Source organism: Ciona robusta, chromosome 5, assembly GCF_009617815.1.
Source record: "Ciona robusta chromosome 5, ASM961781v2".
Lineage (NCBI taxonomy): Eukaryota > Metazoa > Chordata > Ascidiacea > Phlebobranchia > Cionidae > Ciona > Ciona robusta.
Window position 1 is genome coordinate 2,436,980 of NC_143239.1, and position 15,518 is coordinate 2,452,497.

Below are 15,518 nucleotides of genomic sequence, written 5' to 3' on the forward strand. Positions count from 1 at the left end.
AAACGATATTCTATATTTATGTTTTTACAAATTATGCGCTAGAGGGCGTAACTTTCCAACCGCGGGGAAAGAACCGTTGGTTTGAACTTTTATTTTGGAAAGTTTACTTTTATAAACGTAGCTGTAACTACGAAAGCTTGCCTCGTTACGAGGAAATCGGTGATATAAACGTTCGTGTTGTTATTGATAAAGATTTAAGTATGGCATTAGCCATGGTAAGTTTACAAGCTTGTAGTTTTTCGTGTATAAAAATCGTTTGTGTTAAAAATAGAAGTTACACATGTGTTTAAAGTTTCAAGTAAAATTCTGGCACAAATGTGTATGTTTATATTAACAACAGTTTATTTAATATGTATTACTTTTATGCAATATAAAACAAAACTTTGTAACTATTGTTGTGCACCACATATACCAAATTTTAAAATGCGTTAATAATTAAACAAAAAGTTAATCCCTAATTGTATGTTTTTAAACTTACAGAATGATCCGACTTTGGAGCGTCAATTCAAGGGACACAGAGACACAATAACCAGCTGTGATTTTAATCCCAACATGAAACAATTAGGTGATTGTTAAAAATAGTTTTACTTTAATTTTCCGTAATGTCAGTCATGTCTGTGTCTATACCTGCAGAGTGGGACATGAGTAAGAATGATCTTTTTGATTTAGATTTGGTCCAGTATGCGTCTTGCACAAAAACGTCTTGGTTATACACATCATAATTTGTTCCATTCATGGCAATTAAAAACTTCTCCACTTTAAACAAATGTTGATCTATTTAAATTTACATTAATAAGTTATATATGTGAGTGATATGTGTTTAGTTTTTGTGTTGAAACTCATATTTGTATTTATCACCAGCCACTGGTTCCATGGATTCGTGTTTGATGGTTTGGAATTTTAAACCCAACATGAGATCCTACAGATTTGTTGGACATAAGGTTTGTTTTTGAAACAAAAATAAATTGTTTAAAAGAATTTTTATAACATTGCATAAAAACTTAGACAAAATTTACGCAATAGTGAACTAGTGTTGTTATCTATTAAAATCTATTTAATGGTAGTTTAGTATATTTAAAATATAAAGTTGCAATTAAGTAAAGTATAAGCTACTAGAACAATAGGTTACGTATTGTTTGCAGTAATATATAATTATATATATAATAATGACCTAATCTTACCCAATAACTATGACAGAAATAAATGAACAATTTACACCATATATAACACCTTTATTAAAAATTAAAATAAAAATTTATTTTAACGAATTTTTATCCTTTGCTTTTTAACTTTTTTACCCATAGGATGCTATTCTCTCCGTTCAATTCTCACCATCTGGTCACCTTGTTGCTTCTGCTTCCAGGGATAAAACAGTTAGGCTCTGGATTCCTAGCGTGTTCGTATTTTTTTATATTATTTTAATATTATTGCTTGCATTTTGTTTATTATAAAATTCGTCAAAAATGTGTTATGAACTGTAAATTTTTATTCAAATTTTTTTAAAACAGGGTGTGTGCAAGAATTGAAGTTTTTCTTAAATTTCACTGGTATTTTTATACACTTACTTACATTATCTAACTGGATTAAATTGAGGTACTTTTCAACTTGACCCAAATCAATGATATTTTAATACACCTAAAGTCAGTGAAATTTCAATACCTTACGCTGAATTTATATTTCTCTTACTAATTTTCATTTCAATTTACAGTAAAGGAGAATCCACTGTTTTCAAAGCACACACAGCCACAGTTAGAAGCGTCAATTTTTCTAGCGATGGACTTCACTTGCTCACAGCAGCTGATGATAAAACTATAAAAGTTTGGTCGGTTCATCGGCAAAAGTTTCAGTTCTCTCTTACCCAACATATGAACTGGGTACGCTGTGCTAGGTAGGTCACATTTTTTAGTATAAATCTAATTTGGTTTTAATGATATTTAGGTTCAATGATATGTGGGTGAGGTTCTTGTCAAGGACCTGAGATTCGGGCCAGATTTGGCCCATTACCTCAACATTCTTAGTTTTCTTACCCAAACACCCAAGTTATGTAATTCTTTTCATTGGACCAGTGTGACACAAAGTCATTGTCACTATATTCGCAACACACAGTTCTTGACTTACACACTTACAGAACTAAATAGCTTGTGGCCATTAGCATACTTTTTAGTGTAGGTTAATGAATCAAGGGATACTGGATTTAAGGCTCGATGTTGCTACCATACTTGGCCTTTGTGTAAGACTCTTTAATGATAAATGTTCCATTTTAGTGGTGGGTGGCCTAATGTTCTTAACAATCATAAATAATAAATATAGAAACAACGATTGCATTAAAAATAAATTTGATTTACAGGTTTTCCCCGGACAACAGACTGATTGTTTCAGGTAGTGATGACAAAACTGTAAAGTTATGGGACAGGTAATGTAGTTATAATGATACTACGACATATTAACTCTTTGCATTTTAAAAATTTGGACATTTAAAGCTTTTCTCCAGAATAAAAATTTAAGAATTATTTTTTTGCGAAGTATGATACGGCAAATACAGTTGAATTTCATTTTGCTAAATCTAGCATAGCGATTCTTAAGCTATAACTTGCTTTCATGATGAGCGACAAACAAATCCAAAATATGGATTCCTATATTGCTACCAATTTATATTTCCTCTTTAAACTTTTAAAAATTTGCACTTTTGCAAATTAATGGATTGGGCACTTTTTTATTAAGAAGGCACTCTTATTATCGACCTACAGTAAATTAGTAATAAATTATATTTCAGATTAAAATATGTTTGCAATCAGTGTTTTTTGGTTTCCGTTTAACATCTTTCACCATCCTACAGAAACAGTAAAGAATGTGTCCATACCTACTTCCAACACGGTGGTTTTGTCAACCATGTTGAGTTCCACCCAAGTGGAACTTGCATAGCAGCTGCTGGTACAGATTCAACTGTTAAAGTTTGGGATATTAGGACCAATAAACTTCTACAACATTATCAAGGTATCTTTCCACCTTTTTAGTTCTATAAACATTTTTATGTCTATTTTTGTCTAACTTTATTATTTTAATGTATTTAACCAACTTTGGTTTTTTGCTCTGTTTTTTTTTAAAGCACTTGTCACCTAATAAAGTGGTAGGCTTTAAATTCTAGTCCATGTGATAGCTTGGAGTAAAGGACCAATCTTGGCCTGAACACCCCCTGTGCCACGCTGCAGGACCTTGCCCACATAGAATAGAACTTTTTGTTCCTAATTGTAATTAAAGTGATAAATATTTATGTTCTTTTTCCCTTTTTCTATTTGTTTTACTTTTTTTCCCAATTAAGTTAGAATTAGATTTTTGTAATGTCTTTAAAAACGGCAACGACTAACATCATTAGTACACAGTACACTAGTGTTGGATTTTATCACATTTGTTTACCAATATTAAAAAAGTTAGACACATTTCTATACCATGATTAATCTAAACGACATTTAATCTTTCTTTATCTTGTTTTGTAAACTTGATTTTTACAAACTTCATAATCTACATTATTTACAGTACACAGTGGACCTGTCAATCAACTCTCATTTCACCCATCCGGTAATTTCCTCATTACATCATCAAATGATTGTACCTTGAAGATATTGGACCTGTTAGAGGGTCGACTCTTTTTTACCCTACATGGACACCAGGTGAGAAGCCTTATTTTCAGAGATAGAGGTTATTTTTCCTGAATATAATGCAAATTAAATATTCACACAGAAAAAAAATTGTCGTAATTAGTTTTTGTGAAAACAATTGTTTGTAATATGTTTCTGTGAATATTTTTTGCATCGTTAGATCCCTTTTGTACTCAATTTGTTTGACTCATTTTTTGTTTGATACATATTTACTGTCACTTGGTGTGTTTTATAGTATTGTAAAAAGAACTATTATTAAAATTCTTTAATTATTTTATCAGGAACCAGTTACAGCGACAACATTTTCAAGGAACGGTGAATATTTTGCATCAGGTGGCGCTGATGAGCAGGTTTGTATATAGGATTTCTATCTTGCAGTATTTATATATGATTTTTATGTTGTAATGTTTATTGCTTTATAAAGTTTTTATTTTTTGCAGTAACTTTTATTTATTTTGTATTCTGTTTATATTTTAAAGCTATGAAAGGCAATTAACACATAGTAGGGTGGGGGACATGGAAAACCTTATCGTTCTATTTTCTCGCCCTATTTGGTAGTAAACAAAGTACATTCAAAGAATTATAAAACCATATCTTCATGACTTCCATAGACCGTGGTTAACTGTTTAAAACAGGATCAGGATAATTGAATATCATGCGCTAAAGGTGTCCCATCTTTGATCTTTCCCCACAGTACTCTTATATAGATTAGATTAGATTCAATGGCGGATTCTTTAAAATCCCCTAAGCTGATAATTAAACCGCCATTATTCATAAAGGGGTTAAACATATTGTCTGAAAGACCCAACAATTTAAACAGTCCCTTCCTTGTGCTACTGTTTATAGTTATGTAAACAGTAGATTCGTGATATCATTATTTTAAAATTAAACTTCTGGTTTAGGTTAGAAAATCAAGCGTGGCATTCGTAACGTAAATTTATAACCAAAAAGATTGTGATCTTATCACTAACTTAAATGAAATGACCCTCATCAGTGCTATTAATAGTGTGTCTATGTAGTTGTGTGATTATAATAAACTTGACGCGGCCTGTGATGTTAATATTACCCCCAGGGTATATGAAGCATGTCGCGATTTGCGAAGTCACTTAATTTAGACACAAATCATGTACAAATGTAACAATCAGTCATTATTGTACAAGATGTTAAATTTAATTGTTTTCATTTAATGACTAGGCCAATTATTCTAAAGAATGTGATAATGTGAAATAATTGGCTCATTCTGTTATATAGCAATGATAATTGTCTAACTATATGAGTGCTGAACTGCTGATCATGAACAGTTTCACACAACATATCAGTTTTACAGTTAAGAAAATAACAGTATTATGTTTTGATAGAGTGTAGAAAAAGTCAAGAAAATTGATCACAAACTAAAAAGTTCACATTTAAATATTGTGATGATTAATTTGACACTTTGATCTTTATGCAGGAAGTTTCACATTAACCCCTATTTACTTTTACACACAAAAAATGTCTTCAGTTTTAACTATAAGCAACACTTTTGCTTTTAGGCACAAAAATTTCTAATAACTTGTCAATTTTTTAGGTGATTGTCTGGAAAACGAACTTTGATAAAAGTGATCTCACTGAGCGCCCCCTCACACAAACAACACATGAAGCAAAACCCACTGGTTTACGTGAGCCCACTTTTAAACAAGGAAATAATAACCCACCCACCCAACCATTAACACCCCCACGTAGACAACCTTTTCATTCAACTGGTGAACCAAAGAACATGATGGCAACGAAAGGTTTTGATATTATGGACATCGGCCCAATGTTGTCACACAGTACTGTAAGTTTGATGAAAACAAATTAGCAACAAATCAGTTTTATTATAGAATTATTAGTGCAAAAAATCTAACAAAAATTGTCAATATTAATAGTTAAATTTATGTGGTTTCACATTGTAAGTTTGTCAGCCATGTATTACAAAATAAGCTAAAAAAGTAAAGTTCCTTTAACTTATGTGGAACATAGGAAGCGGACATGGAGTGTACTAAACTTAAAACCTGTGTTATATAACAACTGTAATTGCCCCACCACATAAGAAAAAATAATAAAATATATTTTTTTAGTTTAAATTAAATTTGGTGTTAAATTTTTTTAAGTAAGTTTGCTAATGCAATATTATTAATAATTAATCCAGATGGAACATCCAGAAAATGAAGCAGGTAGAGCAAGAAAGCAACTTGCTGACAGATCCATGAAAACTCCAACTAAAACAAATGTTGAAGATGTATCCAGGTGATTTGTCAAAGTACCGACTATGTTGTCTTCCAATGCAACCCTGACTAACTTGCTTTTGTCGCTTTCACATGACTGTCCAAATTACACAACGAAACATACCCACAAAGTTTCATGATAAATTACTTGAAATTGAAACGGTATGTGTTTGAAACAACTATACATAATCGGACATCCATATTGTAACCATTTTCCTATCATGATATAAATGGCTTGTATGGTTGTTGGGTACAGAACTCAGCACCGTTAGATTTATGATTGTTTTAATCCTGGTTTAGCCACTGTTGTTTTGTCAAATATACAAAATGACTTTTTCCAGGTTTGGTACCAGTATCACAGCTCCATTAGAAGAAAAGTCCATACCACCAAAGTTAGCAGCAACACTGGAACAAATAGTTGGACAATTGGATATGTTAACACAGGTAACAGATTCATAAAATACTTACTGTCCCACTATTTCTGCATATGATGAGTTATACAATCTGGGCTAAAATGTTCAATACTGTGGTGCCATTTTTACCACGTTTAATCTATGGAAAAAAAACAACTTATTGGTTCTAATGTTCACTGTTTAATACAGTGCAGAAAATTCCAGGATAGGCCTGCCCACTTTTCAGTTTTTAATACCTGCCCATATTTCTGTGTTTTTTATATTCATACAGACAATGACGATTCTTGAGCAACGAATGAGCATGACTGAAGACAAAGTGAAAGAATGTTTGGACAATCAGCATCAAATGACACGTCACACCGAGTGACGTTATAATGACGTCATTTCAAACACCCCATTTCAAATTGCGCATAAAGTTCTTATGAAAGATTATTGTGACGTGCTTATTCCCTATGTCTCTTCAAATAAGTTCGGTTCTCTAATTTACCAACTCTTGACATATGGATTAAAAACCACATACATATTACAAACCTGAGTGGGTGACGTCACTCAAGGTGTTCTGACATTGTTTCTTTCCGGGTATTTCCCTACTCGTGTCGTAGATTCGTTAGCGTAGTTGTAAAATCTATTTTTCGGTTCTGACTGTCGTGTTTTATTTTCGGATTATTTTCAAAATGTGCTTGATTGAAAATGATAACGTAATATTTTTATAATATTTTTTTAATTATTTTTCTTTTGCGTTTCATTACAAATAGAAGTATTGTGTATTTTTTTATCTTTTATCCTAGCTGTGGTTTGATTACGAGAAGAACCAAGATTGTAAAAAAAAACTTTCATTTTAATGAAAAAGAACTTTGAAAGTATGAGTTATCTAAGCTTATATAAAATGTAGTTACCACGTATAATCCTTTCTCCCGCACGAAATTAAAAGTCGAGTTTTACGATAATTGGAAACAGCTGGTCTCGGAACACCCACGGTCAAAGACGTAAGTTGCTTGAATTTTTCTTCTGAATAATTGTGCTGTGAGATCATAATCAAGTATTTTGAAATGTAAGCAATTTGGATAATCTAAAAATTGTGTTGTAAAAATGCGGTCTCACTTAATACGTATGTAATGTGTGTGTATATAAAACGAGTTTTGCTTCAACCCAGTGGTCGCTTATGGGTTTTCTAAATGTCACCCAAACTTTAAAAAAATATCAAAAAATAGTCTCCACAAAATGACATACTTTGGAAGAGGGTGTGTATGAAACAAAACACCTGAGTTGTATAAACGACCTTCATTGCCCAACCACGCAAGGCTAAAACAAGATAAATCCATTTACGCTTGGTGTATTTTTACCTTTTTGGTAAACGGTAAATGTGTGTCAGATCTTCATAAGGTATAGATTTCTGTTACGCTAATTACGTGCACATTAATTATAGAATTGACGGCAAACATGGAGAATTACTTTTGTTAAGAGAAAATACTTCACTGTAACCAAATAACGGACTTTGTAAACCAAGAAAAGGCTGGTTGTGTTATGTTAATAATATATTTGTTGTCAAAATTCACTGCTGTACCTTCAGCCCGTCACGGACTGCAGCTAAATAGGTTGATGTAATGCACTGTAGAATTTATCACAAAACATCTACGCCTCGGATTAGACGAAAGTGGTAACAGGATTACTCGGTAATGTCACACGAATTAAAGTGCGAAATTTGCCAATTTCCCCTTTATAAGCCCCTAATGATAGGCTTTCTATATATATCTAGTGTATTGGTAGTTATAAAACTGTTAAATGGCTAGTTTCAAGTGCAGGCCTGCAATTTTCTTTAAACTCCCTGATTATAAAGATTTTATGTTGTTTTTATTGGAACTAGAATATTGTTACATACAAAAATTTACCAAGTATTTCATTCGGTTTTCGATCCAATGTAGTAAACAAGTGTACGTGGCTGATAAAACGCACTTTTGTGGTTCGTCTGGCCCGAAAGCGCTGAAAACAAATATTGATTTTATTCAACCTTCGTAGCATCCGGTTCAATGAAGTAATTTTCTCACAAACTTTTCACAAAGCCTAAAGCCAGCTACATTTTTACACTTCATTGACTGGATTACCCATGTCCTGTCAACAAGTTAGGAGACGTATCAACACGTACTGCGGAAGCAATAAGACAAACGGTATTAGGGATATGGGCGATTTTGAATGATTGATATAGTAGGGTAGGGTAAGCTGAAACATGTTTTCTTCTCTTTTGTCGTTTCATTTGATAGTAAATAATGACTATTTACAGAATTGTAAAGATATTCTCACGACTCGGAAATAGCGGTGTTATTTTTAAAAATACGGTCGGGAAATATGGTTTTTAGGTGGTATCCTATCTTACCCCACAGTACTATATGTTGTAGTGAAAATAAAGCTCATCATGCCAAAAATGATTATAAATTGTTATTAAAGAATTGTCCACCCGTAGGGAGGGCGATAGAGAGTTGAGTTTGAAGGATATTGCGTCAACGGTTACATGATTTGAATCAGTTCGTATTGGCTGCAGATAATGTACATAATGTACGATAAGGCTAGATGTTCTTGGTTGATGCTGTATAGTGTATATTTACCAGTTACATTTAAAATACTTTTTAGTTTGGTGGGGAATTGCGATGTGTTTACATTTATTTAGGGCTGCTAGTTTATTATAGAATGTAATAACTTGTACAACATGTTGTGTATCGGAAACACTCAACGAGAGGATGTGCAGACAGCAGGTCTACTTGATTGGAATCCATAGGAATGTTGGATTGGAGGATCTTATCTCGCTTTCAATGCGCGAAGTGGATCGTTTAGTTGTTTCCGCCCCCTGGACGGCCGAAGCAGCCCAGATTAGCTTATCGTTCTTTTCTCTTTCGACCTCCGGCAGTTCACTCATTCGTATCCCGCTCTCTTTTTGAGCACTTATCTGCGGCACCAGAGGTTAAAAGAGAAAAAGGAAGCGGCGCCTTTGTTTCTTTATTTCCCGTTTCGCAGTCTGTCTGCTGCTGTTTTTTCCTCTCGCGAAAGTCTCAAACAAAAAGGAGGACGCTGTTGATTGTCAAGCAGAACGAATAAGCCGGCGACTGGGTTGGTAGAAAAGTGGCATCTGAATGCGTGTATTTCGAGAGTTAGTTTTAAACATAATTAAATATGAACTTGTATTTCAGCAACGACAGCGTACAACTTTATAAGTGACTACGTGTATTATTGCTTTCTAATCTTCACTGAGAACTAGTATGAAAATGGCAACGGAAAACACTATATACATCAACTGCGACAACTTGAGAGATAAATTGTATCGAAACGATGAAGTTCTTCTGTTGGATTGTCGATCAAATGATGAATACAGACATGGCCACATCAACGGTGCACATAACATTGTTCTACCACAACTTATGATGCGACGACTGAAGGCAAACAAGCTTTCATTGAAAAGTCTTGTACCGCCAAATTTTCGCCAAGAGAAAGAAGCGTTCTTAAAGAAATGTACAACTTCTCATGTTGTGGTGTACGATCATTTCACCGCCGACCTTAACAACAACGATACCACGATGTTGGCGTTGCTGTACAATCGAATGAAGAATGAAGGCTGTAATGTGTCGGTGCTAAAGGGTGAGTACATAGTGTGCGTTTAATTTGTATGAAGCTCGGAGGAAACGGCCGCGGGGCCATGTATACCATTGATGATGCTAAATATTAGTTGTGTTTCATACAGCGCTGAAACGCAGGAAATTAATAGCGTCATGCCCTTCAATGCGGTTTAAATTACCGAATCCTAATGCAGTTTTAAAGTCGGCCACTTAAAACCACCAAGATATCTGCAGCTGCCCGGCAACCGCGCAAATCGACGCCTCGCCCGGCTTCAGCAAATAGGAGATCGTAAAATTTACGATCAACAGACTGCCTGAAGCGAGTTGCGGTGAATCATAGAACTGCCTTGTTTAAACACTAGCCAGTTTACGGCTTCGCTTCTCACGCGAGCCCGTCACGCTTAAGTGAATCTGTCGCCAGCTAAGAACGAGGCTAAAGGGTGTGCGCTGCGGTCGACACGTCTCTTGGGAATAAGGTTCACGACTTGAGCTGTTTACCGTATGGTCAACTAACACACAGCGCCCAGAGGTGTTCCGCAAATACGCGTTATATGACAGTAATGACTAGAGGTCGACCGATATATCGGTTCACCGATATTATCGGCCGATATTTACGTTCCACCGATAATCGGTATCGGTAAAAAAGCGCCGATATTTCACCGATATATTAATAGTTCGTGCGAAGCGACGTGCGTCCTACGACGTGCGTCCTACTTGACCTTTACGTGTGTTCGTAGTTTAACGTCCACGTGCCTCGTACTTTAGCCTTCACGTGCGTGCTAGTTTAACGTCCACGTGCGTCATAGTTTGACCTTTACGTGCGTCGTATTTATGCGTGGTAGTTTGACCTTTACGTGCGTCGGAGTTTGACCTTTACGTGCGTCGTAGTTTGACCTTTACGTGCGTCGTAGTTTGACCTTTACGTGCGTCGTAGTTTGACCTTTACGTGCGTCGTAGTTTGACCTTTACGTGCGTCGTAGTTTGACCTTTACGTGCGTTGGAGTTTGACCTTTACGTGCGTCGTAGTTTTGACCTTTACGTGCGTCGTAGTTTGACCTTTACGTGCGTCGTAGTTTAACGTCCACGTGTGTCATAGTTTAACGTCCACGTGCGTTGTAGTTTAGCGTTCATGTGCGTCCTAGTTTCGTACAAAAGCAACACCTTCCTAAGAACATGCATGTTTCCTAAAAACATGTAGACCAACCAATTTTTCTCTATAACTTGCAATATCTTGAATACAGGCATTACTTTTGATTAAAACTGATCATTTCATATGTTTCGCTATAGTGACAAATATCGGTAAAATATCGGTATCGGTATCGGTAAAAGCTAAAAATATCGGTATCGGTATCGGTGGAAAAAAGTGATATCGGTCGGTCTCTAGTAATGACACTGTGTAACTTTCCATTTGGTAGCTTGTATACGCGCCGCTGTGTGTCTGCAGATTCGTTCCGCTTCGCTGATAAATATCTCGGTACTTTTCCATTGCTGAAAGCGCAACAACCGTTGTTTAATCAAGCTTCGTTGGCTTCAATAATGAACACGCATATATTTGTTTAAACAATGAAAACACATATGACGATATAGCATTCGTCGCCTCACATTTCCGCAATGACTTCTATCGTTTAATTTCAACCCACCAAAAAATTAATCAAATCATCGCGTTTTCGATGTTACAAAAAAATAAACATTATCATATTTACAACCTTTAACTTTTTTGTAAGACGTTAAATATTTCGGTCGATTAACATAAGCATTTCTACAGCGCCTCGGGTTAGTGCGAGTTATGTGACCTCGGCGCCCAAACCGAGTCGTGCCCTATCTCACCGGATGTATGGTCTAGGAGAAACGACATTCGTGTCCGCGATAACGCAATTTGTTTTACATCTGTACATACCATACACAACCTATATTCGAGCGCATTTTGATCAGATAACTTTCCGGTTTAGGAGGCTACACGAAGTTCCAAGTCGACTTTCCCGACTTCTGTTTAAAAGCTGGTACCACTGGATCCAGTGATGCAGACGACGAAGATGGCGGCAGTGATGAGTCCGCTGCATCATCACCAAGAGGAGGACGCTGCTCCCCGCTCTCTCCTCTTACCATTCATGCTCCGTCCATCCTTGGACTTGGTTCCCTGAGAATATCTTGTGATCACGAAGAAGAAGAGTCGGACAGTGTCGAATCGCGTCTTGGTCGATCTAGAAGAGACCGCCCATGCGACAACCATCGCCACCATAATTGCCTCCGTCATTCGGATCGTTTCAACAGCGAGGGTGAGTCTGATGACCCGAACAGTGCTAACTCTCTCTCGTCAAATGAAGGCAACGTTCCTCTTACCCTGAAACCAATTCCATCATCCCATCCATGCACATGTTGCTCATGTGACAAGGCACCTCGCAGGACCATTCCTCAATCCCCGCAATGCCCCTCTCCGTCCCCCGCACATAACTTATATGGTGGAGCGTCTGCTCCCGCCGAAATTCTCAACGGACTTTTTCTTGGTTGCGCTAAAGATGCCTCCAACGCCGCCGTCCTTGCTGAGCACAACATTACTTATATTTTGAACGTCACCCCGAACCTTCCCAACGTATTTGAGAACGATGGCAAATACAAGTACAAGCAAATCCCGATCACCGACCACTGGAGTCAGAATCTCTCCCAATTCTTCCCGGACGCGATAGCCTTTATCGGTAAGTTTCCGTAATTAATTAATTTAATATTAAACATCTTCGCCGCAAGCCTCACCGTCGTATTATCGCTCTTCCGCCTATAAACCAAATCGATTAGTTTACATTCATAATGCATAAGCTTCCTATGCCGGCCGTTTTTGGAAACGGACATAAAGGATATCGGTTGTTTTCAAAGGCATCTGCGCAATCTCGCAGTCAAATGACGTATAAACATTCTTGACATATTGTTTATCTCTAAAACTGCTGGGAGATTAGACCCGAACGAATCCGGCCTCGTCACGCGATAGCTCGCCCCAGGCTAGTCGAGAAGAGCCGTTATAAAACGCCACACTTTTCCGCCAGAGTTAAACTGGGTCAAACGGATTCTCCCATTCTAATCCGTCTTTGTTTTTAATGAAAGAATTGTCCTCCCTTACACCTGCTGTTGTGTCGTAAGTTTCCGTTGTTACCCTTTCTATAGAACAGCGAGGACAAACAAGTTTGAATGAATTTTCGCTGTAGGGTGTGCTGTTAAGTCAACACTTTCCGCTCGTAAAAAAACTAAGTAATTAAATGAGTCTTTTAAATAGCTGCGCACCGTCTGTTATGCGCATAAAAACGATGATTCACTTCCCTTTTCAAGAGTCGGGGGTTAAATCAGGTGTGGCGATTAAATTCGCTTCTTTCACCTGAACAGGATCGAATTTCCTATTCAAAATTCGGGGAAATTCAGATTTTCTCCCGCGCAGCCAAAAGTAAACGTTGGCTTCTTAACCGCGGACTTAAGCTTGTGTCTGGTGGCGACGAAAGAGTCCTGTAATTAAGCTTACCTCACATGCAAAGGAAACATGTCCTGTGAAGTGTTTGGGTTTTTAAGCGATAAGTGGATAATCCTAGCTCTTATCCGAACTTGGCGTCACGTTTTGAATGTTTCTATCGACCTCACAGCGCTACCATGTTATGGGTTGCTATTCCGTGGAATAGCGTCGAACAATGACTTATTGTATTCGAACTTTAGCCAACGTGAAATCCCGTTCCGTGCCAACTGAAAAAGAATGTCGACGAAACGGTTTGTGATGCAATAAACTTAATCGAGGCGTCGCGCTATCTTCGGATCAAAAAATGAGAAACGAGTTTCTAATTTCCCCCGAGACGCCAGCCAAACGCACTTAACTATCCCAAGAGATTATGAAGGTCTAATTCAAACTTAACCGACGTCAAGTAGCGACCTGGAAGCGAATTCTGCCTCAAACCGTGCGAACGACAGGATATCTCTAAAAATAGCTCAGTTTTATTTTGGAATCTTTTGTCCAGTAATTTCTATATACACGTCGTTACAAAGGGTTGAAATTTTTGACATGGCTACCCCAAAGCAGTTTCAACCACACGAACAGTCGGAGCGGAACCGTCTCTATTGTCATCAGGGCCAAGTAATCGCTGGTTCAATCTTATTAACAGGCATCGTATTGCGCATTCTCACGGGCAGAACTCGGTTCAAGTTGAAACAAACAACATATAATAAGCGACTGAATGTCTCCAATCTTTCACTTGAGGAAATGAACCGACGGTTTCTCACTTTAAACGCGTTTAACCTTCCACTAAAAACCGCGGTAATCTGCTCGGTCGGTTACACAGCGATACTTGAAACTTAAACCAAAACAATCACCGTTTCTCACGATATATCGGGTGTACTCAATGCACACTGGGGAAAAGTTACTGGCAGTTTTCTATCTTGAGCAAGTTAAGGTATTGAACTTGAACAGCCTTGCGTGAGAACTACAGCCAGATTATCTTGACAGGGAAATCTCTGCATGATAACTATGGTGCCGGGGCGATCACCCGGCGGCTATTTTTGTCTCGATATCCGGACAAAAGTGACACGCAATCGCGACCGAATATAAACAGGACACATCGTAACGAGCGGTGTAGAAGATTCTATTTATGAACTTTCCGCTACACGTCTTCTTTAAACCAATGTTTTGAGGCTTGCGGTTATTTGTAACACGTATTTCAAATGAATACATTTTGAATGGGACTTGACGTTTATTATTTCTTTCTACAGACGAAGCACGCTCCAAAAACTGCGGTGTCCTAGTTCACTGTCTTGCTGGCATCAGCCGATCGGTCACTGTCACAGTCGCTTATCTGATGCAGAAACTCAGATGGTCACTTAACGATGCTTACGACTTTGTTAAGCAAAGGAAAAACAACGTCTCACCAAATTTCAACTTCATGGGACAACTTTTGGATTTTGAAAAAACCCTTGGACTCGGAGAATACTCCTCTTCCACGGAGGACCCACTCTCCTCCGCCTCCCAAAACCACCCACCAACCCTCTTCTTTACCTCACCCCCACCCCCAACACCGACCCTCACCCTACCCGTTATGAAGGGTAAGAAACGCGAGCAGAGATCTGCCTTCATCCTCCCCAATCTATCCTGATTTGGCTGCGACCAATACCGTAGTGGAAGATGGTACGCGAAGTTTCGAATCCTGAAAGTCGCTTGCACTGTGAGAAGAGACCAACTGGCGCTGGCGTAGAATTGATGACGTTAACCACTTAAATTATGACGTCACAGAGCATACGAACGGTGGTCGAAGATAGCTGATCGAGCTGCGTATACCCATGAGGGTTATGACTTACTGTGTTGATTGTCTTCCTATTTACCACCAGTTGTTTATCTGAATGCGTGATGTCACAATCTAGCATTTACCCGCAATTATATTCGTACAAATGTTTACGAAAAGCGCTGCTTTTTTACAAATGTGTCATTTCAAATTTTGCTAATAGCACAAGCACCGATTTTAGCTTTTTAAATAATCGTGGCATTTGTTGTTACTGATCGAATTAATTATCAAAAATAAAAATGAAACTTTTGAAAAATTTTTATGTGATGTTTTTTTGGACATTTAAATCCTCTAGTCGTTA

General features: G+C 37.2%; 2 protein-coding genes across 2 annotated transcripts; both read left to right on the forward strand.

Moving 5' to 3' along the window:
* Positions 1–42: 42 nt before the first annotated feature.
* Positions 43–7,082, forward strand: LOC149735519 (uncharacterized). Its single transcript, XM_089878381.1, has 13 exons — positions 43–215; positions 481–565; positions 862–941; positions 1,305–1,396; positions 1,709–1,888; positions 2,348–2,413; positions 2,837–2,994; positions 3,535–3,668; positions 3,938–4,006; positions 5,224–5,472; positions 5,827–5,924; positions 6,244–6,346; positions 6,587–7,082. Exons 1-13 carry the CDS (start codon positions 201–203, stop codon positions 6,680–6,682), a joined length of 1,425 nt encoding a protein of 474 aa, XP_089734507.1. The 5' UTR covers positions 43–200; the 3' UTR covers positions 6,683–7,082.
* Positions 7,083–9,444: 2,362 nt separating this feature from the next.
* LOC149735520 (dual specificity protein phosphatase 6-like) lies at positions 9,445–15,473 on the forward strand. Its single transcript, XM_089878376.1, has 3 exons — positions 9,445–9,939; positions 11,867–12,610; positions 14,652–15,473. Exons 1-3 carry the CDS (start codon positions 9,564–9,566, stop codon positions 15,029–15,031), a joined length of 1,500 nt encoding a protein of 499 aa, XP_089734502.1. The 5' UTR covers positions 9,445–9,563; the 3' UTR covers positions 15,032–15,473.
* The last annotated feature ends 45 nt before the right edge of the window (positions 15,474–15,518 follow it).

Coding starts and splice junctions, on each gene's coding strand:
- LOC149735519 (XM_089878381.1), top strand. Junction 2,995..3,534: donor ACTTCTACAACATTATCAAG/GTATCTTTCCAC, acceptor CATTATTTACAG/TACACAGTGGACCTGTCAAT. Junction 4,007..5,223: donor CAGGTGGCGCTGATGAGCAG/GTTTGTATATAG, acceptor TCAATTTTTTAG/GTGATTGTCTGGAAAACGAA.
- LOC149735520 (XM_089878376.1), top strand. CDS start 9,564: ATGAAAATGGCAACGGAAAACACTATATACATCAACTGCGACAACTTG. Junction 9,940..11,866: donor TAATGTGTCGGTGCTAAAGG/GTGAGTACATAG, acceptor TTTCCGGTTTAG/GAGGCTACACGAAGTTCCAA. Junction 12,611..14,651: donor GGACGCGATAGCCTTTATCG/GTAAGTTTCCGT, acceptor TTCTTTCTACAG/ACGAAGCACGCTCCAAAAAC.